Here is a 22,941-nt window from a genome sequence, read left to right on the forward strand (position 1 = left end):
GAGCAGAGCAGACAGCAGTGTGCTTCGGGTGGTAGAAAGGCTTCATCGTATGGTGGTTCTCTCACCACTCCCGTCAGGGCCGCGGCTCTCGTGCCTCCGCCTCTTCCTTGCCTTCCGCTCTCCCCCTCTCACAAGGGCGACGCCCGTGAGCTTCGCGTCCGCCATGATGCGAAGAGCGCTGTTTCCGTGCCTCTCTCTCCTCTCTCTGCTGAGTCGGGGGGTTATTACAAATCCTGATTTCAATTTTGCAACACCCCGTCTCTCTCTCTTTCTCCTTCCCCCGCCTCCTCCTCCTCCTCACGTCTGCCCAAATCGCGGTCTACTTACCGCATTCAATGACATGCGCACACCTGCGCCGACCTCGCCGGCATCCCTCCGACAACGCACTTGTACGCGACCCGTGCGCCTCCGTCTCTGCGGTGGTGCTTCCCTCTCTCTCTCTCTACTTGACTTCTCCCGTTCTCTGCGATCTACGCGATAGCGTTGCCCACCATCTCCGTAATCTTTTCCGGTGGGCGTGTGCGTTCTTCCGTCATGCGCGCTGTGTCCGTTAGCCGGTGAGACAGTAGCTGCCTTTCACTAGGAGCAGGGCAAGCCCACGGAGTCGCCTGCGCGTCGCGGAAGCGAGTCCGATCGTCTCTCTTTCTCTCGCTCCCTCTCTCTGTGTTTGCGCGAGTCGATGATGGGCCATGGGCACAGCACTTCCGCTCACATGAGAGGCAGAGAAACAGAGAGCATGTTTCGCGGGCCTCTTCTCTCTGCACACCTTTGGCAATATCACTGTCGTCCTCACGTGTGTGTGTGTGTGTGTCGTGCCTCTCAGAAGCAACGGCAGTCGCCAGAGTGTCTCGCTTCCGCTCTTCAACGTAGGTGTACGTCTTCCTCCAACTGACAACCTTCCCTTTCGAGTCCTCTTCGTGGTTCTCCACGGCTTCCTTCTCGCAGTAGTAGCAGCCGTGTCGCCGCTGGTGTTGCCACGGTCGCCATCACCTTCGCTGTCGTCGACCGATGCCGCTCGTGATTGCACGCTTTCCGCGTCCCCTTCTCGCTAGTCACCGCCACATACGCACACGAACACGCATAGGTGACCAGAGGACACCACCAGAGAGAGCGAGTGGGGGGGGGGGCGGAGGCAGAAGGCCAGCCCTCGTGTGTCCATTCTTCTCGGATATGTTCTCATCTTCTTTGCCAGTTGTCTTTGCTCCTCATGATGGCCTCCGGACACCGGTCAGCGCATGGTGGTGTCACAGTTCCCAGCACACCCGCTCTCTGTGCGGGAAAGCCAACGCAGCCGTCACCCCCCCCCTCTCTCTCTCTCTCTCTCCCTGCTATCCCTGCCAATGCCGAGCCACTTCTGGTGGTGAAAGTTTCAAGCACCTACGTCATGGGTACGTTAGAGCGATGCGTGGCTGCTGGTGTCAGCGGCCAGGTCTTGGGCGGCGTGGCATCGGAGCGAGTCGAGTCCGTGAGCACGTCTGTGCCATCCGCATGATGGGCGGAGAGTGTCCGCGTGACTCGAACGTGTCTTGCCCCCGGCTCTCGCACCACCCACTGATGCGGGGAGCCTGAGTGGCACCCGGAGAGGTGCACGAGGCGGCGACCGGCACAATGCGAGCGGCTGCGAGGCGACCTGCAGAACAGGTGGTCGGTAGAGTTCGAGGCAGGTTACGTGCTCGCCGATGACTGGGGGAGGGGGGAGGCGGCGCGTTGGCTGCAACGCGTGTGTCTACGGCTGCTGTGCACGACGCGATGGGGCCTGCGACGAGCCGGGGCGCGTAGAGCGGAGTTTGACCTCATGTTGTCGGGCAGACTGCTCACGCTGAAAGAGAAACCCTCCATAAAGTTTCTACGCCGCTACCGCTCCACCCCCCAGCCCACCCCCTCCTCCTCCTCCTCCTCCTCCCCGCGTGATTCTCTCGTTGCTTCGCTCACGCGCACACGCACCTGTGTATTGATTCTTCTCCTGTATCCCCTTCCCTGCCTCCACCAACTCTCTCCATCTGTCTCTGTGTGTCTGCCTCGTCGCATCTCTTTCAACGCGCGGAACACTGTAGGACTCCGCTCGCGGCTGCTGCCCATTGTGCTCCCCCCCCACACACACACACACCACCACCGCTGTCCTTTCTGCTGCTCAAGTGCGTGGCTGCCTCCGCCTGCGTGCGGGCGAAGTGTTGAGGCGTTGTTCTTTGGCCTCTGCGCCCCCCCCCCTTCCGACACAAAGCCGTTTGCATATCCATCATGCCAATGACTGACGGCCGCGTCCCAGGCGGCAAGTTACGGAGGAGCATGAGTCGCGTCGTTCTTGCCTTCTTCGCCGCTGTGCTTTTCGTCGTCTTTCTCACGGCGTACGAAGTCGGCGTTGGCACTGCCAACCCGCTTCAGTCTCGGCACATGCAGCTCACGCAGAACGCCGTGAAGAAGAGTGAGGAAAATCTAGTGAACTGCCGCGAGGTCAACACGGATTTAAGAAGTGGTGGTGACGTCAATGTCGCACGGGCGATGGCGGAGATGAGGCGGCAGAGAGAGGAGCTGATGAACATCGTCGCGCTGGAGCGTGAGCGTGTAGTGTCGGCGCGTAGTCTGCTGCAGGTTTGCGAGGATGAGCTAGCGAGCGACCTCAGCGTACTCTTCGGTGTCGCTGACCATAACTTCACTGCGCGCCTCCGGTCGTTGGAGAAAAAGCGGAAACACTTGGAGGGTTTGCACTCGATGCTCAACACGGACCCGTTTGGTGCAGTGCAGCTGCGCAGCAGCAGCGAAATCCGCGCGCTGCAGGCGGCTCTCTTTCACGAGATGCGCGCCAGCAAGAAGAAAGCAGAAAACGGTGTGGCGAGCGGCGCGGCGTGCGCGAAGTCTTCGGTCAAGTACTCCGTCGTGTTCGATATTGGCAGCACTGGAAATCGTGTTCATGTCTACAAGTACAGAGTGGCACCTGCCACGCGTACCGCTGCCGCGGCCGGCAGTGAGCTCAGCGACATCGACCTCGTCGAGGAGTTATTTGAGCTAAATCACAAAGCCCTTAGCGAGCTCGAGAATTCGGTGCAGGATGCGCCGGAGGCTTTATGGGAGCTCTTCGTGAAAGCCAAGGACTTTGTACCGGCGGAGCTGCACGCATGCACGGCGGCCGAGTTCAAGGCTACCGCGGGGCTGCGCATGCTGGGGATGGAGAAGGCCAACGAAATTCTTGCCGGCATTCGCGCGCGCTACCGCAACGAGACGTTCTGGTTGCGCGGCAACGCATCAGTTCGCATCTTGGATGCCTGCGAGGAGGGCCCAATGGCGTGGCTGACAGTAAACTACTTACTGGGGGCATTCTCCAGGGGTGCAACGGCAACCGACTCGACGGTGGCCGTCATCGATCTCGGCGGCGGCTCCACGCAAATCGTCTTCGAACCCGGCGAGAGCACTTTCCACGGGATGCGCACCGATTTCCGCTACGCGGCAACCTTGGGCAGCCGGTCAGTGAGAGCCTACCAGCACAGCTACGAAGGCTACGGCCTGCACGCGGCCACCAAGAAGCTGCTTTACCACATACAAGGCAAGAGCCAAGAGAAGCCGGGCGGTGGCACCGCCACCAACACAGCAATGACGACCACCACGACAGCACCGGCAAACGGCGGTGACGAGGTCCTGCCTGTTTGGAAGGCTCTGAGAAACCTGGGTGCAGACGGGAGAAGCGAGCGAGGCGACATCGTCACCAAGAGAGCGCCGCCGATGCCACCGCCAGACGCGGAGGCGATGGAGGCGTTCCCGTGCTTCGCTGTCGGCTACGAAGACCCACTAGGGGTGAAGAACGTCAAGAGAAACAATGCCGAGGAGCCGGTTATGCCCCCGAACTTCCAGGCTTGCGCGAACCTTTTCCGCGATCGGTTGCTGAAGCCAGTGGGGCTGACATGTGAGGCAGTCAACTGCGGCATCGCTGGTGTCATGCAGCCACCGCTGACCAACTTCACCGGTGAAATCTACGCGTTTTCGTTCATCTTTGATCTGCTGGTTTTGGCGAACAGCTCCCTGGTGCCAGCGGGGGCTGCTGTGTCGAAGGAAAAGTTTGAGGTGAAGCTGCCGGACCTAGCGAAGATCGCGGAGGGTCACTGCGCCGCCTTCTCCCTCACCCGTATCGCCGAGGCGACCGCCAAGGGGGGCCTCGGTAGCCTAAAGCCGGAGTACGAGTGTATGTATTACTCCTACGTGTACGCGCTTCTCCGCTACGGTTACGAGGTGCCAGAGGACCGCGTGCTGCACGTGGCGAAGAAGATCCGCGGCTACGAGACCGCCTGGTCCCTCGGCGCCTCACTCCTCTCTCTTACCTAACTTGCCTTCCGACGGGAAACGGCATTTGGGCTGGAAAGAGGAGAGGGCGGGGCCGCTGATGTACGGCGTTGCAGTGCATCCTGAAGCGATGGCTGACAGGATGACAGCCACAGGCGTGCGCATGCGGCTCGCACTTCTCTATCTCCTCCCCACCACTCCATCTCCTCGCCAACGGAGCAGTGCCCTCTTGTCCGCCCTTTCGCTGGTACCGTGTATCAGGCGACGGATGTGCCGTGGTCGCTGTCGGCTGTGTGTGCGTGTGTATGTCAAGTCAGGTTTACGTCGTGCTTTCTCCGTCGATCTCTCTTGCAATGTCCTTCGTGTAACGCCATGACGTCTGTTATTGTGGTTGCCGAAGGTGCGCGACAGGAAGGAAAGACGGAGGGTCGATGTAAAAAAAAAAGTGCGGATGAGGAGTGGGCCTAGGCACTCTCCGCTATTCCAGTGACACGCATTACCGCGTACCTAGCTGCTCCCTAACTCACCTATGCTCTTCTGCTCATGTCTGATCTCGAGGAACGACGTCGTTGTGCGCGTTTAGTTCTTCCTCCACACACACAGACACACACACTTTTTGCCTGTCTGCCACGACTATGGATCACCTGTGACTGACGGAAAAAGGGAGGGGGTGCGCGCCTCTACCTACTCGGGTGTAGTGCTGTTCGAGGTAGCAAGTGTAGGGATGTCCGATCGGTATGCGCGTCCACGGAAATGGAAAACTCGCCAGCCTTGATGCGTTGGAATGATCTCTTTCGACCACGTCAGGCACATATTTTGCGACATCACACACACTCTGCGTCTCCCCTGCTTCTATTATTTTCCCTTTTGTTGTCGCACACGATGTGCGGGCTTGTGAGTGTGGCCTGCGCACGTGGGCCGTGTCTCGGTTCTCCTCTCTCTTCGCCTGTCTGTGTATCGGTCTGCCATGCCGCTGCTCAGTGATCAACGCAGAAGACCCCCATTCAAACCCATTTTCTTTCTCGATTCTTCTTTCTGCGTGGAACACGTAGTACGTGTGTGTGGGTGTGTTGACCGACCTCCTCTCTCATCATTGTGATTGGCAACAAGATCAACAACTGCGCGCACACAGACGCACGAGTGTCGAATGCGCGAGGTGGCGGAGTGGCCATCAGCGGGCTGAGAAGCTGCCTTGTGACGGCAAAGGCTTCTCGTCTCGTGCGTTGACCGTTACAAGCCTCTTGGGACCCATCGCTCGTCGTGTGTGTGTGTGTGTGTGTGTGTGTGTGTGTACGCGCGCACGCTTTCTTCACCGCCACTGCATCCCTCCCTCCCTCCCCCCCCTTACTCACTGGGACACGTGCGCGGCGGACGGTGTGTACGCACCTGTAGGTACCATTCTGTGGGAAGAACGAAGCTGCTGCTCTCGACCCCAACGCCTCGTACTCCTCACATACACGTCTCCTCTCCTCCTCCCCTTCTCCTCCTTCGTTCTGCTTGCCCCCTCTCCCTTCCCTCTCATGCACATGCCGTGTGCCCTCCACCACCACCACTCACACGCAACGCATTCGCGATGTTCATGTTCTCGGGATGGCTTCTGTGCTCGTGTGTCTGGATGCATATGCCCAGCATCCGTGTCCGATATCCCCCGGCTCACCTTTCCTGTGTTCTCGTGTTCTTGTGCGCGCAGGCCTCTCCCTCTGTCTCTCTGTGGGTTCTCTACGGCGTGCTGTCCTCGTATCAGGGAACTGCTTCTTCCACTACACAGCAGCATCGGAAGCGGTCAGCAGCGCTGCAAATCGTGGCATCTCGCCTCACGTGCACTACTGCCCGTCTTTTCTCCCTTCTATCCTTTATGTTGAGCGACACGCGGGCGAATCGCCCCCCTTACACACGGCACGGTAAACAGTCCATGGCCCTGGTGCACACGACCTACCCCCAGTGCTTGTCGCTGGTGGAAGCAGACACCGCCGAGGCGGAGGTGCAGCAGGCACTGGAGGACGGTGCCAACACACTCTACTTTAGCCACCACTTCAACTACACCGATGTACCGCCCAGTATCGCTGCGCTGCGCGAGCAGCTGGAGGTTCTCCATATCGATAACAACTACCCCTTCACCACCATTTCTCCCCGCGTGACGGCGTTGACGAACCTGCGTTGGCTGAACGCGAGCTACTGCTCGCTCCGCAGCGTGGACTCCTCGATCAGCCGCCTGTCAAAGTTGGAGCGGCTGACGCTGAACAACAATATGCTGACCTGGCTGCCGCTCGATGTCTGGCAGCTGAAGGCGTTGGAGGAACTGCACATAGACAACAACCAGCTCAATGTGCTGCCCGGGTGCCTCCTCTTCCTTCCTCGCCTTCGTGTTTTGACACTGGAGAACAACCCTCTCTACACGCACGAGGAGGTTAATGGGGCGGCTGCAGCAACCTACATTCCGGTGCAGTGCAGCGTGGACTGCAGCGCATGCTGCATCCGGTCCCGCAACTACAAGGTCTTCGTCACCTTCCACACGATCGTGGGCCATAGCGATGTCCCGTTTGTGCACGTTGTGTGCTCCGACGAGTGCGCCGTGCACGTGCGCTCGCGCCTGGAGGCGTATGACCGAGCCCACGCCAACCAGCCGTGAGTTGTGCACGGTGTGCGTCGTATGTAACTGGCGCAGGCGGGAGAGGTGGGGTTTGTGTTCGTGGGGGGAGGGGGAGTGCGGCAGTGTGCTTGCATTGCCACATGCTTTTCTTAGGTACTCCCTATATCAGGAGCCGTGGGAATCTGCATGCGGGCGCCGTTGCCCTCCCTCCCAACTCGCTCACCCCCTCACTCCTCTCCGGTGCGCTGTTTTGTGTACTCTCTCCTCCCCCTCCTTTGCTGCTGTCATTCATTTTCTCGTTGTTGTTGTTCTCTCTCGCTTTCGAACGCCTCTGCGCGGCCCCCCTCCAATGTTCACCTCCTCCCTCTCTCCGTCTTTCTTTTGTTTTCCTTTGCGTGCGAGTGTGCGTCGGAGTCGGCGTGGGTGTGGGTGCTCTCACTACGCCTGCCTTTCACCGTGCAGCCGTGGCATTGCGTTCCGCCGGCATCCCCCTTCTCTGCATTTGCTCTGGAGCGCTCGATGTGTAGGCCGTGCAGGAGAGGGGGGAGCTACAGGCATATGTTTCCTTATTTTCGTGTATAGTTCTGCCACTAGTCGGATGGCGGTGTCATGGACGATGTGGCGAGTTACGCGTGCATGCTGGTGTAAGCAGCAGAGGTGCCCCCTCGATGTTTATGTATCTTACGCTTCACCATCCTCTCTCTTCTCCGAGAGCGTCTCGCATACGTTTTTCCGTTTCACTTTTTCACCTTTTCACCTTTCCTTATTTTCTTCTTCTGTCCCCACTGGCGCTGAGACGCGCCCCGCCCTCCCTCCCCTGTCCCCTCTCCTCGTGCGCGTGTGCCCCTCTTCCCCGTCCTCGCCGTCCTCCCACAAGCTGGCGTCTGCTCTCGCGTACTCTTTTCTGCTCTCTCTCTCCTGTGCGCCGTCTTCTCCGTCCTGCACACGCGTGCCGTCCCTCGTTGCCTCTAGCCCCTCCTCTCTCGTCCTTTGGGGGGGGGAGAGGGAGGGGACGAAGAAGAAGAGGGGGCAGGACCACACAATTTGTATCGGCCCTCCACCCCAAACCGTCACCACCTTCGACATGAGCGGAGGAGATCACACCGACAGCGAGGCGGACGGACGGACAGAGAGAGTATTTTCGGAACCGCGCGACTCGTAGAGACGCAATGCGTATACCTCGTGAAGTCTCAGAGAACATCGAAAGAAAATGGCTGAAGGTGGAGCAGACACGGACGACTACCGAGAGCCCGGATGAGGGGCACAGCTGCACGCACACAGCGCGAGAGTCGGAACGACGAAGAGGGGGTGGGGGAGGAGGAGGGGGGGGCATGTATGATGCCGGGTGTGGAGCAGGCCCATGTACAGCATCGCCCAAAGCGCATTCACGAGCGTGTCCTCTGGACAGGCTGGTGGTTCGCCGCCCTCCTCCCTTTCCTTAAGATGTTGGATCTCTGCCCTTCCCCAGGCTCCTTTTTCGTGTGGTTGTTTGTGGTGACGCACCACTTCAGGTGGCGCGACCGCCTCTTTTGTGTGCAGTGGTGCCTCCATGAAGGAGTTGCAGCACTGTCCACACGACCGCCTCTTCTCCCTCCACACACACGCACACACACACACACACACCGCGGCGAACGCACGTACGCGAGGACAGTCGTAGGGAGTGATGCCCCCAAAAAACGGAATGCACAAACAAAAAGGGATCTGCGTGACCATACTAAAGCAATTAGACCTGTGGTGGTTGTGCCGGCACGCCTCTGCGACGCGATATCGCGTGTCCTCCTTTCATCAGAGGGTATAAGACGTGGGAGCGCGGGGCTGTTGTGCGCATAAAGTTCACGTGAGGCCAAACCAGCAGCCGCAGCAGACTCTTACGCATACCGCAGCGCTCCACCGCCACTCACGCTTGGGCGAATTGTAGGGGCCTTCATTCCTTTACTATCCACCAGTGTTCCTGCATCTAGCTTTCTTCCGCTCTCGCTCTCTCGTTGGGCTGCTGTGCGTACATGGCGTCCTATCCTTCCTTGAAGGAGGGACTCGGTGCCCCTCTTCCCCCTCCCCTCCATCATGTCTGCGCCCGTTTCCTGTCACTCCCCCTTCTCTTCACTTGTCAGCTGTTCTCATCCTTGTCACCTCGCTCAGGTAGCGGTGCAGCAGCGCCACACCTTCTTGTTGTTTGCTCTCTGGCCATCGCGTCGACATGAGCGCGCCTCTCACGGAGCACAACCTCTTCAGTGCCCTCCGCGAGTACGCCTCGAGGCTGGAGGTGCAGTACATGATCGAGGAGGAGGTGAAGAAGTTCCAGGAGAAGGTGCTGCCGCGAGTCTTGTCCGAAGCCTTCGCGACTGCGTCTTATGCAGCAGCGGCGGAATCGACCGCGAGTGGCGATGCAGCAGGAGCAGCGAGTCGAACGGTCTCCTCGTCACCGCCATCGAATACCGCAGCGCCGTCGCACGCCACCGCCACCCCAAATTCCGACTGGGTTCGAACGTTCCTCAAGGCGCATGTGGATGACGTGCTCAGCCGACAGCTGTCCCCCATGATTGTGCGTGAGGTGCAGCGACAGCTGCGCAGCGTTAATGGGAGTGCACTGGCTCCATCTTCGTCATCTGGCTCTCAGCCCTGCGGCGAGTCGTCGGTACCGGCAGCGGCTGCGCGAGCACGTGCAGGCTTGCCGCCGCTCCCGCCTTCTCCGCGGCCATCACGGTCACCACCGTGTGAAACGACCCCCGTGCTAGCAGGAAGGAGTACGCCCGAATATCGAATGGACGGCAACAGCGACTTAACCATGCTGGCGTCTGCCGCCGATGACGAGGGTCTCCGGCAGCGCAAACAGATCCTCAACGCCATCGCGGATATTGAGCATCAACTACAAGACGCGCAACGTGAACTTGACGAGGTGGTGCACCAGCAGCGGCTGTCCCGGCGCCGGTTCGAATACCTTTGCGAGACACTCCAGGGGATGGGCTTATCTCCAGCTGCGGAGAACACGCCGTCGTCGCTGTGCGTGGCACTGGAGCAGGCGCTGGATGATCGAAAGGCGGACGTTGTGCGAGCGCGTCTTGCAGCCATTCTGCAGGGTCTGCTGCCACCGCCGACCGAGCCGCACTCTGGGAAGGGGGCGGAGATTCGCAACGAGGCCGCCTTAACATGTGGTAGCTCGCCATCGCTGGCGCCGCAGGACGGGCGGCTGCTCTCTGCCTCTCTCGCCTCCACGAAGTCCTACGCTGTGCAGAGTTCCGGCCACGATACCCCGCCGCAGCTGCTGGATCGCTCCTCTTCATGTCTGCGCGGTGACGCGCAGTCCCCACCTCTCGTCACCACTGGTGCAGTCGAAGCACCGCCGGCGCAGCCCCCGTATTCGTCAGGAATGCCTTCTGTAAACTCGACCCCCGCGTCTGCGCGCACCCTAACGTACGCTCGTCACGGCGATGCGTCTGCAGCAGCTGCAGGCGCAGTTCGGCCCGCGGCTGCTGCTCTATCGAGAGCGCACCGCTCCATCACGACACGCGGTACCGCATCGTCAGCCGCAGCCGCCAAGGCTGCATCTCTACCACCACCGCCGTCGGCGTTGGTGACGACCAATGAGACAGCGCCACCCCCTCTACCTGTACTCCGCCAGCCGTCTCGTGCTCGGCCCGATGCGGATGCGGTAGTCTCGCGGCCGGCGCCTCTGCCACAGGCGTGTGTTGACCAGAGCATGCGGGAAAGGGCTGTTAGGGACACGCATGCACCGACCTCGATGCGAATGGCGGACAGTTCTGCCACGGCCGCGACCACCACTGCCCCTCCTGCAAGCTGCACCGGCCCTTCCAACGCTTGTTTCCGCAGCTCTCTATACCACAGCGTACCATCCCCCTCAATCACGTCTGTCGCCTCGTCGAGAGAGGCTGCCGCTGCTGGCGAGGCACCCCGCGCCGTGGTGCTGGGTATCGACGCTGTGGATATCCCCCCCGGCGTGCTGCCCGGCTCACTAGGCCGACAAGGGGCAGTACGCGTGGAGTCTGTTACCCCGCAGCAGCTGGCGGAGCGCGCCGGCGTGTGCTGCGGCGACGTTCTGCTTTCGGTGGCGAATCGCCCCATCGGCAGCTGCGAACAGATGCAGGCTGCGCTAGCAGCCGTGCGGGCGACGCAGCCGTCGGTGGCACTGGAGGTCTACCGGCACACAATTCAAGAAATCATCTGCGTCACGCTGCAGCTGTAGGGCGGAAGATACATACGTGCGCATGCGCACACTGCGTGTATACATGTGCGTGTGTGGTCGCCCATCTGTTCACCAGACCAGCACTGTAGCCGCCGCTGGCAGGGGATGGAGGGTGAGCGGAGGCGCTGAGATCAGTTCGTTTCCTTGTTCGGATTGAGCGGCATCAGGCCATGCTTCCGCGGCATCCGCCGACCTCCCTCTCCTCCTCTGCATCTTTCCTCCACACGAGCGCACAAGAACTGACATGTGTGCGTGTGTGCGCGCACCGCATAGATGGCGTCCAGCGCAAAGCAACTTCGCCATTCCCCTTCCCCATCGGGAGGGCTACACCCTCAAGCGCCGCCGCAACGCTGGCGCACGCAAGAACACACGCACACACACAAACATACATATATATATGTATATATATGTGTGTGTGTGTATACGCAAAAAAAAAAACAAACGCCACATAACAACGGCACCAATGGTGAGCCAGCCTCGTGCGATCAGCCAGTATATGGAGGCGCGGCGGCAGAGGCGATGGGCCATCCGCGTTACCAGACGCGGTAGTGTCTCTCTCTCGTCTCTCTGTCTCTCTCCATCTGCATGACCAACCAAGTGAGGCTGTTGCACTCTTCATCCTTGCACCCCCCCCCTCTCCGTTGCTGCGCTGCAATACAGTGCGTCCTTCCTCCCCCTTCGTTGTTCTTCGGGCTGTGACCCTCTTCTGCGGCTGTGCACGCGTGTGACGTCTCAGCCATTGCCGTCATCTCTTCGTTGTGAGCCGGCATCCTTCTTTGACTTCCTCGCAAGGGCGGGCATCGCGGTGCAGGCTTGTGCGTGTTGCATTGTCCGTGCGAGTCTCTCACTCTCTGTACGATGCCAGCCAAGAAGAAGGAGGTGAAGGTAGACGAGCCGCTCTTCGTGGACGAGGAGGGCAGCTACGTGCACGAGGCAGAAGGCGCGAGGTACAAGGGCGGTGTACGTCGTTATGCCCCCCCAGGAGGCACCGACGCTGGTGGCACGGCAGCGCCGCCCGCTAAAAACAGTCGCTCCAGGTCTACCTCGTCGCCAGGCAAGGGAGGGGCAACACCGCCGCCGTCTGCGGCTGCCGGTGCGGCGGCGAGCATGGCAGTGGTCAGTGACGCACCAGTATTTCGCCACGGCCGCGGCGTGTATACGTGCCCCTCCTTCACGTATGCAGGTGACTGGGTCGAGGATGAGATGCACGGCAGTGGTCAGCTCACCTTTGTCGAGTCGGGCAACATCTACGAAGGCGAGTTTTCCCACGGATGCTTTTCTGGACAGGGTACGTACCAGTGGCGCGACGGGGCACTGTACTGCGGGCAGTGGCGGTCGAATCGCATGCACGGCGAGGGCATCTACACAGACGTGCAGGGGCACGTATGGAAGGGGCGGTACTACAACGGCACCGGGCCGGGGCTCATTCGTCTGTACCCCACGCTGGAGCGTGTAGATGACGCTGGCCCGTCGTCTCCTGGGCCGGATGCCACAAACGCCGCTGCCACGGTGGCGAACTCCTGAGGTGCGACTCAACGCCAGGGGCCTGTCGCCGAACGCGACGAAGAACGAGAGGAAGGAGATGTGAGTACCCAATCTCGTGTGGGACACCATGATTCGTGGCGCTCCTCATCTCTCTCTTTCTGTGCCGCTGTGTCGATGCGTGCTTTGTTCTCCCCCCCCCCCACACACACACACCACTCTTCGCCATGCTGGTGCGTCCTTGACGGATGAAGCGTCGACTGGGTAAAGTCAGCGCGAGCGACATGATCGAGCGACTGCCCACGTGCATGCTTGTGCAGCTCCTTTTTCGGTTCTCTCTCGCGCACCTTCTCTCTCTGCTCGGTGGCTGGCGAGGACGATGTACAGTACGGTGCTGGACGGAGGCAATGCGCTCATCCACCCATCCACTCCCCAACCCCCAACCCGAACGAACAAAAATCGGGAACGACGCGAAAAGAGGTGGCGGAACCCAGTGAAACCGACTCGTGGAGGCTTTCTCAGGTTTGTATGTCTGTGTGCATCAACTCCACACATGCGTCCGCAAGCCACCATCCCACACACACGCACCTGCACACTCATACACACACGTATCTTTTGGTGGTACCTCCCCCTCCTCTCTCGACATATCGTCACGGCCTCTGCTGGCCTGTCCTCCTCTCTGCCTCTATGGGACCCTCTCACGGCCACGTACACGCGTGTGCCCAACACTAAAGGGGCGAAGGAGAGGATCGAATGGTGTGAAGCGCACAGGGAACCGGCCGTCAGCCTCGGCGTATTTTTTTCTATGTGCCCTTCTCTCTCGCCAACACGCACGCCCGCGCGGATGCTGTATACGTAGTTGCCCATCGACCCTCCAACGTGTGCCTCTCTCTTTCGCCCTCTCTACCCCGCTTCCACCGCCGCAGGTGCAACCAGCACGCTCCCCGCAGGGTCTCTCTCCCCCCCCCCTCTTCTCCCCCACGCAAGTGAAAACGCACAGCGCACACCATCCACCGCCGCACCAAGAGCCCACACCCGGCAAAAAAATAAAGGGTGTAGAACAAAGGCTATATGAGCAGCGTCTTTCAGACCTCTGCGTCACAGCACCGACCGACCGACCTCCCCTCCCCCCCCCCTCCTCCTCCTCCTCACCACCACCACCACCACATCCACATCTGCACATACACACCCGAGTCCCTTACTTGTTGACTAATCCACATTACCGGTAGCTGTTGATCCGCTTTCCAATTCGTTCGTGTTCACTTGTGTGCTCCTCTTTCGACCCTCTGTCTCTGCGACTGCGTGCATCGGTGCGGGTTGCAGTCGTCTTTCTCTGGTGCTTGCCGCCCCGCACTCATTCGCTCACCCACCTTCCCCCCGACCCAAACTTCGCCCCATCTGTTTTTTTTTGTTTTTGTTTCGTCTACCCCCAGCAACAAGAATGCAGGCCAAGGGCGAAGCCGCCATGCGCGACTTGATCGCGGAGCTGCACGCGATGCAGTCTCCCTACACGGTGCAGCGCTTTATCAGCAGTGGCAGCTACGGCGCGGTGTGCGCCGGTGTCGATAGCGAGGGAATTCCGGTCGCCATCAAGCGCGTGTTCAACACCGTCTCGGATGGCCGCACGGTCAACATTCTGTCGGACTCATTCCTCTGCAAGCGCGTGCTACGTGAGATCCGCTTGCTCAACCACTTCCATCACCCGAACATCCTAGGCTTGCGTGACATCTTCGTGCACTTCGAGGAGCCGGCGATGCACAAGCTTTACCTCGTGACGGAGCTGATGCGGACGGACCTGGCGCAAGTGATCCATGACCAGCGCATTGTCATATCGCCACAGCACATCCAGTATTTCATGTACCACATCCTGCTTGGTCTGCACGTGCTGCACGAAGCCGGCGTCGTTCACCGCGACCTGCACCCCGGCAACATCTTGTTAGCGGACAACAACGACATCACCATCTGCGACTTCAACCTCGCGCGCGAGGACACAGCGGATGCGAACAAGACGCACTACGTGACGCACCGCTGGTACCGTGCGCCGGAGCTGGTCATGCAGTTCAAGGGCTTTACGAAGCTGGTGGATATGTGGTCGGCGGGCTGCGTTATGGCGGAGATGTTCAATCGTAAGGCGCTGTTCCGCGGCTCCACCTTCTACAACCAGCTCAACAAGATTGTGGAGGTGGTTGGCACACCCAAGATAGAGGACGTGGTCATGTTCAGCTCTCCCAGCGCCCGCGATTACCTGCGCAACTCGCTGTCAAACGTGCCTGCCCGTGCGTGGACGGCTGTTGTGCCCACGGCCGACCCGGTCGCACTCGACCTCATCGCGAAGATGCTCGAGTTCAATCCGCAAAGGCGCATCAGCACGGAGCAGGCGCTCCGCCACCCGTACTTCGAGTCGCTCTTCGACCCGCTGGACCTCACGGAGGGGCTGAGTGAGCGGTTCCATTTCGACGAGTCCGTGACGGATGTCTATGACATGCACAAAATTTTCACGGCCGAGGTGGAGCGCTTCAACGACCTGCGAGAGAGGCGGGAGGAGGTGGCCCGCGAGCGTGCCGTGGCGGCGCAGCAACAGGGCGAGCAGGTGCTCGGTACTGACCACATGCCTCGAACGCACAGCCTCATGGAGTTGGCAGGTAGCGCGCCGGCCCCGTCGTGATCGAGCCTCGCCGCAGCCAGCGAAGCAGAAGCGCGTGCACGCCTGCATGTGCTTGTGCGAGCGCGTGTACGCGTGCGAGGTCCCAAGAAACAAAGGTCGATCTTGTCTTCAGCGGCGCGCCATGATACGATGGAAGAGGCTGTGATGTGGCAGCGTAACAAAGGACTCACCCACCTAGGAATGAGTTCGGGTCAACGCGGAGGAAAGGCGAGAGGGACACACGGCAGCGGAACGAGTCACCGGCGGAAGAAGACGGAAATTGAGTGCACATTCCCGTTCGATGTGTGCGTGAATTTTTCGCGGCAGTGCATACGTGTGGATGTGTCGGAGCGCGAGTAGAAAGGTGAGCGACATGGGCGCATGTGCGGTCCACGCCAGACTGTGACACGGGAAGGAAGGAAAAGCATAGAGCAGTAGACGGGGAAGGAACAGGCTCCATCGTACGTCATCAGAGACGTGTGCTTGCTTGCGTCGACCTGCCTTCTTTCTCCCTCTCTAGTCCTATCCCCTTCTCGCTCGTCACCACCACCACCAACCACCCCAAGAACGGCGTGTCCGTGAGCCAACCGCCGCCTGCCACCCCCCCCCCAAACAAACCAAAAAAAAAAATACAGTTCTTTTTTTTTGCGCCGATCTCGGGCACCCGTAGACGAGAAAAGTTGATACATCTCGCCGTTCTCCTCCTCTCTTGTCGTAGTCCCCTTCGTCTCTCTCTCTCTGTCGGTCTCCCTCTCTCCTTCTCCCTGAACGGTGTCACCCCTGTGGTCGCTGCCCCCCCCCCGGGGGGGGCTCGCAGGCGGCGACGTTCGCCATCGTCACAGCGGCCAAACAAGCGGAGGTAGAGCGACAGACGGAAGGAAATCAGCGTTTTGCCTATCCGTGAGATGCGTGTGTGTGTGTGGTGGGTCCCCTCTCCCTCTTCACACCTCCCCGTACGCCCCTCTGCGCCGTGCCGCCGTCCCTCTTCGCTGTTGCGGCCTCCCACGCGGCCTTTTCGCTTGTTGGGTGGGCGCGCTGGCGCTCTTTCTCCCACCGCCAACACGCGTCTTTTTGTTGTTGGTGGTGGTGGTGTTGGTGTTGGTGTTTCCGTCTGTTTGGTCGACGCGTGACTGGCACCCACACCCACACGCCCCTCTCGCACACACGCACACACAACAGAGAAGTCTCACGGACGTACACCTGCTTTTAGCCGTCGGCGATTTGTTGTGCGCATGCGCTCACTTCGTTTCCCTCTTTTTCTGACTTCCTACAACCCCCACCCCCCCACCCCCGCCGTCACGCGAATGTTGTGCGTGTTTCTTTTATAATTTTCTATCGATGCTTCGGACAACACACAAGTGCACATGCGTGTGCGTGTGGTCCTTTAGTTTTCCTCACGCGTGCTTTTCCTTCGGCGTTGTTGTGTGGCGCTTGAGTGTCTGTCTTCCCTTCACCTGCCTTCAGCTCTCCCCGCCCCCACCCCATCCCTTTCCCTCTCTCCTTTTGGCTAATCTTATCTCGATACTCGGTGCTCCCAGATGCGCTCGAGAAACGCACACCAAACTAGAAGATGTCCGGACTACCTGGCCGCCGTGTTCTCCCCTCATGTCTTTCCTCTGTGTGTTTCTGTGGTGTCTCTCTCCCCCTCTCCCTATCAGTGCTCTTCCTCTGGTTGAACATCCCTGCAGGCAAGACAGCAGCACCAAGACGCACGTGTTCGGGTGTGTACCGGGGTGATGCAGTATGCGCGCTTGCGTGACAGCATTGTGCGCTATGTAGGTTATTAGTGAGCACCTGCTCGTCCAGATGTGGGCATCCTCGTCGGCAGACGCAGCAGAGGTAGTAAACGGGAGGCGAATGCCCTCCCCCCCCTCTCTCCTCCCTGTCTTTGGCTGACGCGCACAGTCGTCACAACAGTAGTAAGATCTGCGCGTCTGTGTGCGCGTGACGTCAAGCTACGCAGAGTGCCGAATACATATCATGCACGTAGGTGTGTGCATCGTGAGCAACGAGCGGAACGTTTAGCGCAGTTGTGCGTTTTCAGGGAAGAGGATGAAGGGGAGCTCTCCTGCCCCCTACCCCTCCTCTCTTTTCTCCTCGAGATGAGCCGTGCGTGTCTCCATGCACGGTGCCTCGCCTTGTGTTTGTTGATGTGATCCATGACCATCGTCCATCCTGTGGCCGGCCTTCTTGCTTTCCCACCATTCACCGTCTTCACGCTCTTCAACGACAACAAAGAAAGGCTGAACACGCCAGCGTCCGCTGCGCCTGCGCCTCTCACCACCGAGGAGGAAGATCTCTGCCATGTGGCCGCCGCGGAGCGGTGAGACCGCAGCGACTCATCGAGCTCCGTTGTGATTGGCGAAGACCCGCGAGCGCCGACCCACTCAATATGGATTGGGCTCCGCTGCACAAGGACGAGGCCCATCCAGCTGTGGCAGCCGACCTCGCGCCGCCTCGAGCACGGTGCCTCCAGAGGCGGCTGTCAACGACACCAGCTGCCAGTGCGCATGGCCGATGAGCAGCACCCCCAGGCGCTATAACAATGAATGGCCCGTTGTCTCGGCAGTGCACCGCCGAGCACAATGTTTCTCAAACAGTCGCGCTGCCCGTGCTGCCACAGCCGCTTCCATGGCAGTAAGGAGGACACCGTTGTCAAAGGCCCAGAGGCGGGCTACCTGTACCAGCCAGAGCGCAGCGCGTGCGCAGGCCGGCAAGCCGTTCTTGCAGCCCAGTGAAGAGGGCGGGGGTGCGCAAGTTCGCGATCGCGCGATCGAGGTTATCGCATGACTGGAAGGCTCGGTACTTTGTGCTTCGCCCCCGTATGACGGCGCCTGCTGCTACACAGACAAGGCGGCGGCCACGGCCGGGTCTGCAAAGAAGGGCGGCGACACGAAAGAGCAACGGTAGCGCGAGCCACGACGCCGACGCCGAACTGGACAGGGAGGCAGCGGAGGCAACCTGGGCCCAAGGGCTTCGCACCAGTCGACACGCACCGTCGCGTCCTGACTCAACCTTACATCTCGAGCTTATCGCTCACCGTCCTGTAGCGCGTTCGACGGGAGCATAGGCATCACCATCTTCTAGTCCAAGGAAAGTGAGAAGGAGCTGCGGCTCGTCCTCCAGTGCGGCACCATCGAGGAACGCAGTGCTTGGATCACAGCGCTGGAAGCCCACCGCCACGCCGTGAACGATCTGGCCGACTACTCCTCCGCCGCTACTGCGGCAGCCAAGGCAAATGCAAAGGAAAAGAACAGGCACGAGGATGTTTACCGGCCATGCGGTGGTGCGGGGAGGCTGGTTGCCGCAGTGCGTGCTCTTCTCACTCTCAATCCACGTGTTGCTTGACACGTTCAGCGAGTGCGTGGCAGCTGCGGCACCTGTTACTCACACATCGATGCCTGTTATGAGCACCAATAAGCGAAGGAGGGAAGGGGGCGGGGGCCTACAACTGACACTCGGGAAGAGGTGAAGGCGAACACGGCACCGGAGGCAGAGGACTCCGTGTTGCGTCGCCCCCTCTTCGTGTTTCTGATCGCTCTCCCTTCATGCGCTTCTTTGTATGTATCAGTGCATGTATGTGTGTGTCTCTCGCTGTATTTGGTCCGCCCTTGAGGGTGAGCTCCCGTCCGCAATACCACGGACTCTCTCGCGCGCGCGGGCGTGCGCGTCTCTACGGTGTCGTCTGCTGTACGGTTCCCACTGCTTCGAGCCTAGCTCGACGCGTACGCGGGCCGAGAGCGAGAGAGAGGAGAGGAGAGGAGAGGCAGCTTGCACAGGCGCGTGGAGCAGGCACGGAGGCGATGTGTACGTGAGGGGGAGGGAAGGGCGCCAAAAGGGAAGACAAGCTGTCGATGAGGTCCGTGCCCCCTCACACGCACACGCACACGGCACCCCTCTTCCCTCTCCCTGCCGGTCCTTCGCCACACCCCCGCCACTGCACGTAAACGCACATGCGCAATGGTGGGTTGCAGCGAACACGCGAAGCGAACAGAACACGGTGTCGCGCCAGGTGGGGTTTGGAGGCGGATGCAGAAGCGCCCGGGTGCACGCTCAATGTCAGCCGCGACTCCCTCAGGAGCGGCTGCTATCTCGTTCCTTTGGTCTGCCACTTGTCTTTGCTCCTCATGATGGCCTCCGGACACCGGTCAGTGCATGGTGGTGTCACAGTTCCCAGCACACCCGCTCTCTGTGCGGGAAAGCCAACGCAGCCGTCACCCCCCCCTCTCTCTCTCTCTCTCCCTGCTATCCCTGCCAATGCCGAGCCACTTCTGGTGGTGAAAGTTTCAAGCACCTATGTCATGGGTACGTTAGAGCGATGCGTGGCTGCTGGTGTCAGCGGCCAGGTCTTGGGCGGCGTGGCATCGGAGCGAGTCGAGTCCGTGAGCACGTCTGTGCCATCCGCATGATGGGCGGAGAGTGTCCGCGTGACTCGAACGTGTCTTGCCCCCGGCTCTCGCACCACCCACTGATGCGGGGAGCCTGAGTGGCACCCGGAGAGGTGCACGAGGCGGCGACCGGCACAATGCGAGCGGCTGCGAGGCGACCTGCAGAACAGGTGGTCGGTAGAGTTCGAGGCAGGTTACGTGCTCGCCGATGACTGGGGGGAGGGAGGAGGCGGCGCGTTGGCTGCAACGCGTGTGTCTACGGCTGCTGTGCACGACGCGATGGGGCCTGCGACGAGCCGGGGCGCGTAGAGCGGAGTTTGACCTCATGTTGTCGGGCAGGAGGAACACGTTCGAAAGAGACGCGATGTCCGTCTCTGCTTCCAACAGCCTACACCGCCTTCGCTTTGTGCCGGATGCGCCACCCCCCCCCCTCGTCTCCCGACTCTCACCGCCGTCCTTTTCTCATTCCGTCGTGCGACGCGTGCTCCAACGCTTGTTGCCCACTTGCCGGATCGCCTTGTCTTCCACTTTTTTCGTGTTGTGTTGCTGTTTTGCCTGCCTTCCCTCCCCCCCCTCTTCCCTTATTGGCCTCGCCGCTATCAGCGTTGCGTGTGTGTGTATTCGATGCGTTGGTTGCGGAAAGACAATGTGCGGCACCTGGGAGAGGCGGTGCCCACTCCTTTTCCTTGTCTTCTTCGGCCCACGCCCCACTCTCGCTCTGCTCCGTGGCTCTCCTAGTGTCCCACGCACCGATAGACATGAGTGCACGCAAGAGGCAATGTTGGATGTGGTGGTAACCCGCTGATGCAACACGCAGGCAACGCAGGAACAAAGACGAGAGCGAAATCGGAAGTGACCGCCGCTGCGACTTTCCTTCTTTGGCGCTTGATGGTGACTGTGGGATGCTCTCTAGCCTCTACCTGGCACGCTGTTGAGGGGCGTGTGTGTACACCTGCCGGAGGAGGAAGAGGGAAAGGGGCACCGTGTGATGCACCGCTCTTCGGTCTTGCTCTTTATTCCTCCCTCACGAACTTCTCTGCTGCAACGCCTCTCCCCTCTCCCCTCTCCCTCTCCCTCGCGCACACGGCGGCACAACATTGTGTGCATCCCACACCCACATGCGCAATCCCTGCTACGCATGTGACACAAACGCAAGCGCACAGTAAGAATACACCTACTAATCAAGGATCGCCTACGCGTCGCTGCATCGCACGAGGCGTTTGATCACGGTTCTCCTGTCCACTGGCCACCTTCGCCTCTCCCCATCCCCCCTCCCCCACTTCCTTCCCTCCCCTCGTAGCTCACATAAACGCTTTCGACAACGCTCGCGCGAGTCGATCATGTCGAGAACGCTGTACACGCTGTACGAGGCGCCGACAGGCTACGCCATCTTCAAGGTTCGCACGACCGAGGAAATCGGCGCCGAGGACGTTGCGCTGCAGAAAGAGCTGCAGCGCTTCAGCACCTTTTCGCCGTGGGTGAAGCTCGTGTCGTTTGCGCCCTTCGAGTCGCCTGAGAACGCGCTCGAGGACGCGGTGTGCATCTCCGAGAACCTGATGAGCACCTTCCTCAACAACTTCCTCACCGCCGCCTTCGCGAAGAAGGTCGCCAAGAACGAGGCGAACTGGGAGCTCGGCGTGCAGGACCCGAAACTGGGCAGCGCCATCCACGACGAGCTCAACATCCCGGTCTTGTGCAACGAGACCGTAGCCGAGATTAGCCGCTGCATCCGCCTCCACGCTGAGAAGCTGCTGCCGGAGCACAACGAGGGCGATGTGCCGCGCGCTCAGTGCGGTCTCGGTCATGCGTTCTCGCGTAACAAGGTCAAGTTTAACGTGCACCGCAGCGATAACATGATCATCCAGGCGTCGGCGCTGATGGAGCACATGGACAAAGGTGTGAACCTGCTGGGCATGCGGGTGAAGGAGTGGTATGGCTGGCACTTCCCCGAGCTGGCCAAGGAGGTTCCGGAGCCGCTCAAGTACGCCAATGTGGCGTTGCTCATCGGTAACCGCAACTCACTGGAGGAGGCGCCAGAGGAGGATGTAAAGGCGCAGCTGGGCGACATCCTCGAGGGCGACGAGGCGCTCGCGGCGCGCGTGTACGAGAAGGCAGTGACGTCGATGGGCGGCGACATGGCGGAGGTGGACTGGGACTGCATCCGGACCTTTGCGAAGCGTGTCGCATCGCTGGGGCAGTATCGCGTGGCCCTGGCGCAGTACCTCGTGGACAAGATGATGCTGGTGGCCCCGAACCTGACGCAGCTGATGGGGCAGACCATTGGCGCGAAGCTCATCTCCAAGGCCGGCTCTCTCACAAACCTCGCCAAGTCCCCTGCCAGCACGATCCAGATCCTGGGTGCCGAGAAGGCGCTCTTCCGCGCCCTCAAGAAGAAGAAGGGCAACACCCCCAAGTACGGCCTCATCTTCCACTCGTCTTTTATCCAGCGCGCGTCCAAGGAGAACCGTGGCAAGATCTCGCGCTACCTCGCCAACAAGGCCGCACTCGCGTGCCGCATCGACTGCTTCATGGACGCCCCCCCGACAGTGTTTGGTGAGAAGCTGCGCGAGCAGGTCGAGGCCCGCCTGAACTTCTTTGACACTGGCAACAAGCCCCCGAGCAACAAGGCCGCGATGGCTGAGGCGCTGGAGCAGTACCAGCGCATCCTCCGTAAGCGTAACCGCAAGCAGGCGAACGAGGACACCGAGGAGACGCCGAAGAAGAAGAGCCGCAAGGTCGTGGCCGCCTCTGAGTCCGGGTAAGGTAGCGCAGCGCGCACGGGAGCGGAAAAGCAATACGCCCTGCAGCGTGGCCCTCTCGCCCCCGTCATTACCTTCCGTGGTGCCATAAGTGTGTGTGTGTGTGTGTGTGCGTCCTCCTCTGTCGTGGTGTGGATCGTCGTTGTCGCTCTTGTGGTCGGCTCTGGCCGATCTCATCTGCACGTCGTCTTGTTGGTTGTTGTTCCCTCCAAGCTTTCCCTCCCTCTTTCTCTGTGTGTGTGTGTGTGTGTGTGTGTGCTTGTGTTTTGTTTTCATGCTAAGTCGACTTCCGTCAGCGCGGGTGTCCTTGAGAAGTACCCACGCACACGCGCACGGCGAGCGCGGGCCCGGAGATGTTTGCGCAGGCACCGCGTGTGCGCGGCTGACGTGCGGAGACGACAGCGATAACTAAAATACAGCTCAGCGATGAAGAGAAGGTTAAAGGAAAGAGAAAGTGCCGTCTCCCTTCTCTTCCCACCACGACGTGTGTGTGTGTGTGTGTGTGTGTGTGCGGTAGATGCACATGCGCACACTCCGTCGGGCGCCGTTTTCCTTTCCCTTCACTCTTGTCTCCGTTTCTGGCAGTTCGGCATTAAAACAAAATAGAG

The 22,941-nt window shown here is 60.3% G+C and overlaps 7 protein-coding genes across 7 annotated transcripts; all 7 read left to right on the plus strand.

Annotated features, from left to right (window-relative positions):
• Nucleotides 1–2,286: 2,286 nt before the first annotated feature.
• On the plus strand, nt 2,287–4,311 carry LMJF_10_0170 (putative nucleoside phosphatase; the record flags this gene model as incomplete). The annotated part of the gene is made up of 1 exon (XM_001681293.1): nt 2,287–4,311. The coding sequence occupies one exon, from the start codon at nt 2,287–2,289 to the stop codon at nt 4,309–4,311; it is 2,025 nt and encodes a 674-aa protein (XP_001681345.1).
• Nucleotides 4,312–6,181: 1,870 nt separating this feature from the next.
• Nucleotides 6,182–6,898, plus strand: LMJF_10_0180 (putative leucine-rich repeat protein; the record flags this gene model as incomplete). The annotated part of the gene is made up of 1 exon (XM_001681294.1): nt 6,182–6,898. One exon carries the CDS (start codon nt 6,182–6,184, stop codon nt 6,896–6,898), a length of 717 nt encoding a protein of 238 aa, XP_001681346.1.
• A 1,215-nt stretch (nt 6,899–8,113) lies between these two features.
• LMJF_10_0185 (hypothetical protein) lies at nt 8,114–8,689 on the plus strand (the record flags this gene model as incomplete). The annotated part of the gene is made up of 1 exon (XM_001681295.1): nt 8,114–8,689. One exon carries the CDS (start codon nt 8,114–8,116, stop codon nt 8,687–8,689), a length of 576 nt encoding a protein of 191 aa, XP_001681347.1.
• Nucleotides 8,690–9,056: 367 nt separating this feature from the next.
• LMJF_10_0190 (hypothetical protein) lies at nt 9,057–11,060 on the plus strand (the record flags this gene model as incomplete). Its single annotated transcript, XM_001681296.1, has 1 exon — nt 9,057–11,060. The coding sequence occupies one exon, from the start codon at nt 9,057–9,059 to the stop codon at nt 11,058–11,060; it is 2,004 nt and encodes a 667-aa protein (XP_001681348.1).
• An 858-nt stretch (nt 11,061–11,918) lies between these two features.
• Nucleotides 11,919–12,584, plus strand: LMJF_10_0195 (conserved hypothetical protein; the record flags this gene model as incomplete). Its single annotated transcript, XM_001681297.1, has 1 exon — nt 11,919–12,584. One exon carries the CDS (start codon nt 11,919–11,921, stop codon nt 12,582–12,584), a length of 666 nt encoding a protein of 221 aa, XP_001681349.1.
• A 1,399-nt stretch (nt 12,585–13,983) lies between these two features.
• Nucleotides 13,984–15,207, plus strand: LMJF_10_0200 (putative mitogen-activated protein kinase; the record flags this gene model as incomplete). Its single annotated transcript, XM_001681298.1, has 1 exon — nt 13,984–15,207. The coding sequence occupies one exon, from the start codon at nt 13,984–13,986 to the stop codon at nt 15,205–15,207; it is 1,224 nt and encodes a 407-aa protein (XP_001681350.1).
• Nucleotides 15,208–20,914: 5,707 nt separating this feature from the next.
• Nucleotides 20,915–22,336, plus strand: LMJF_10_0210 (putative nucleolar protein; the record flags this gene model as incomplete). Its single annotated transcript, XM_001681299.1, has 1 exon — nt 20,915–22,336. The coding sequence occupies one exon, from the start codon at nt 20,915–20,917 to the stop codon at nt 22,334–22,336; it is 1,422 nt and encodes a 473-aa protein (XP_001681351.1).
• Nucleotides 22,337–22,941: the final 605 nt, after the last annotated feature.

This window comes from Leishmania major, chromosome 10 (genome assembly GCF_000002725.2).
Source record: "Leishmania major strain Friedlin complete genome, chromosome 10".
NCBI lineage: Eukaryota > Euglenozoa > Kinetoplastea > Trypanosomatida > Trypanosomatidae > Leishmania > Leishmania major.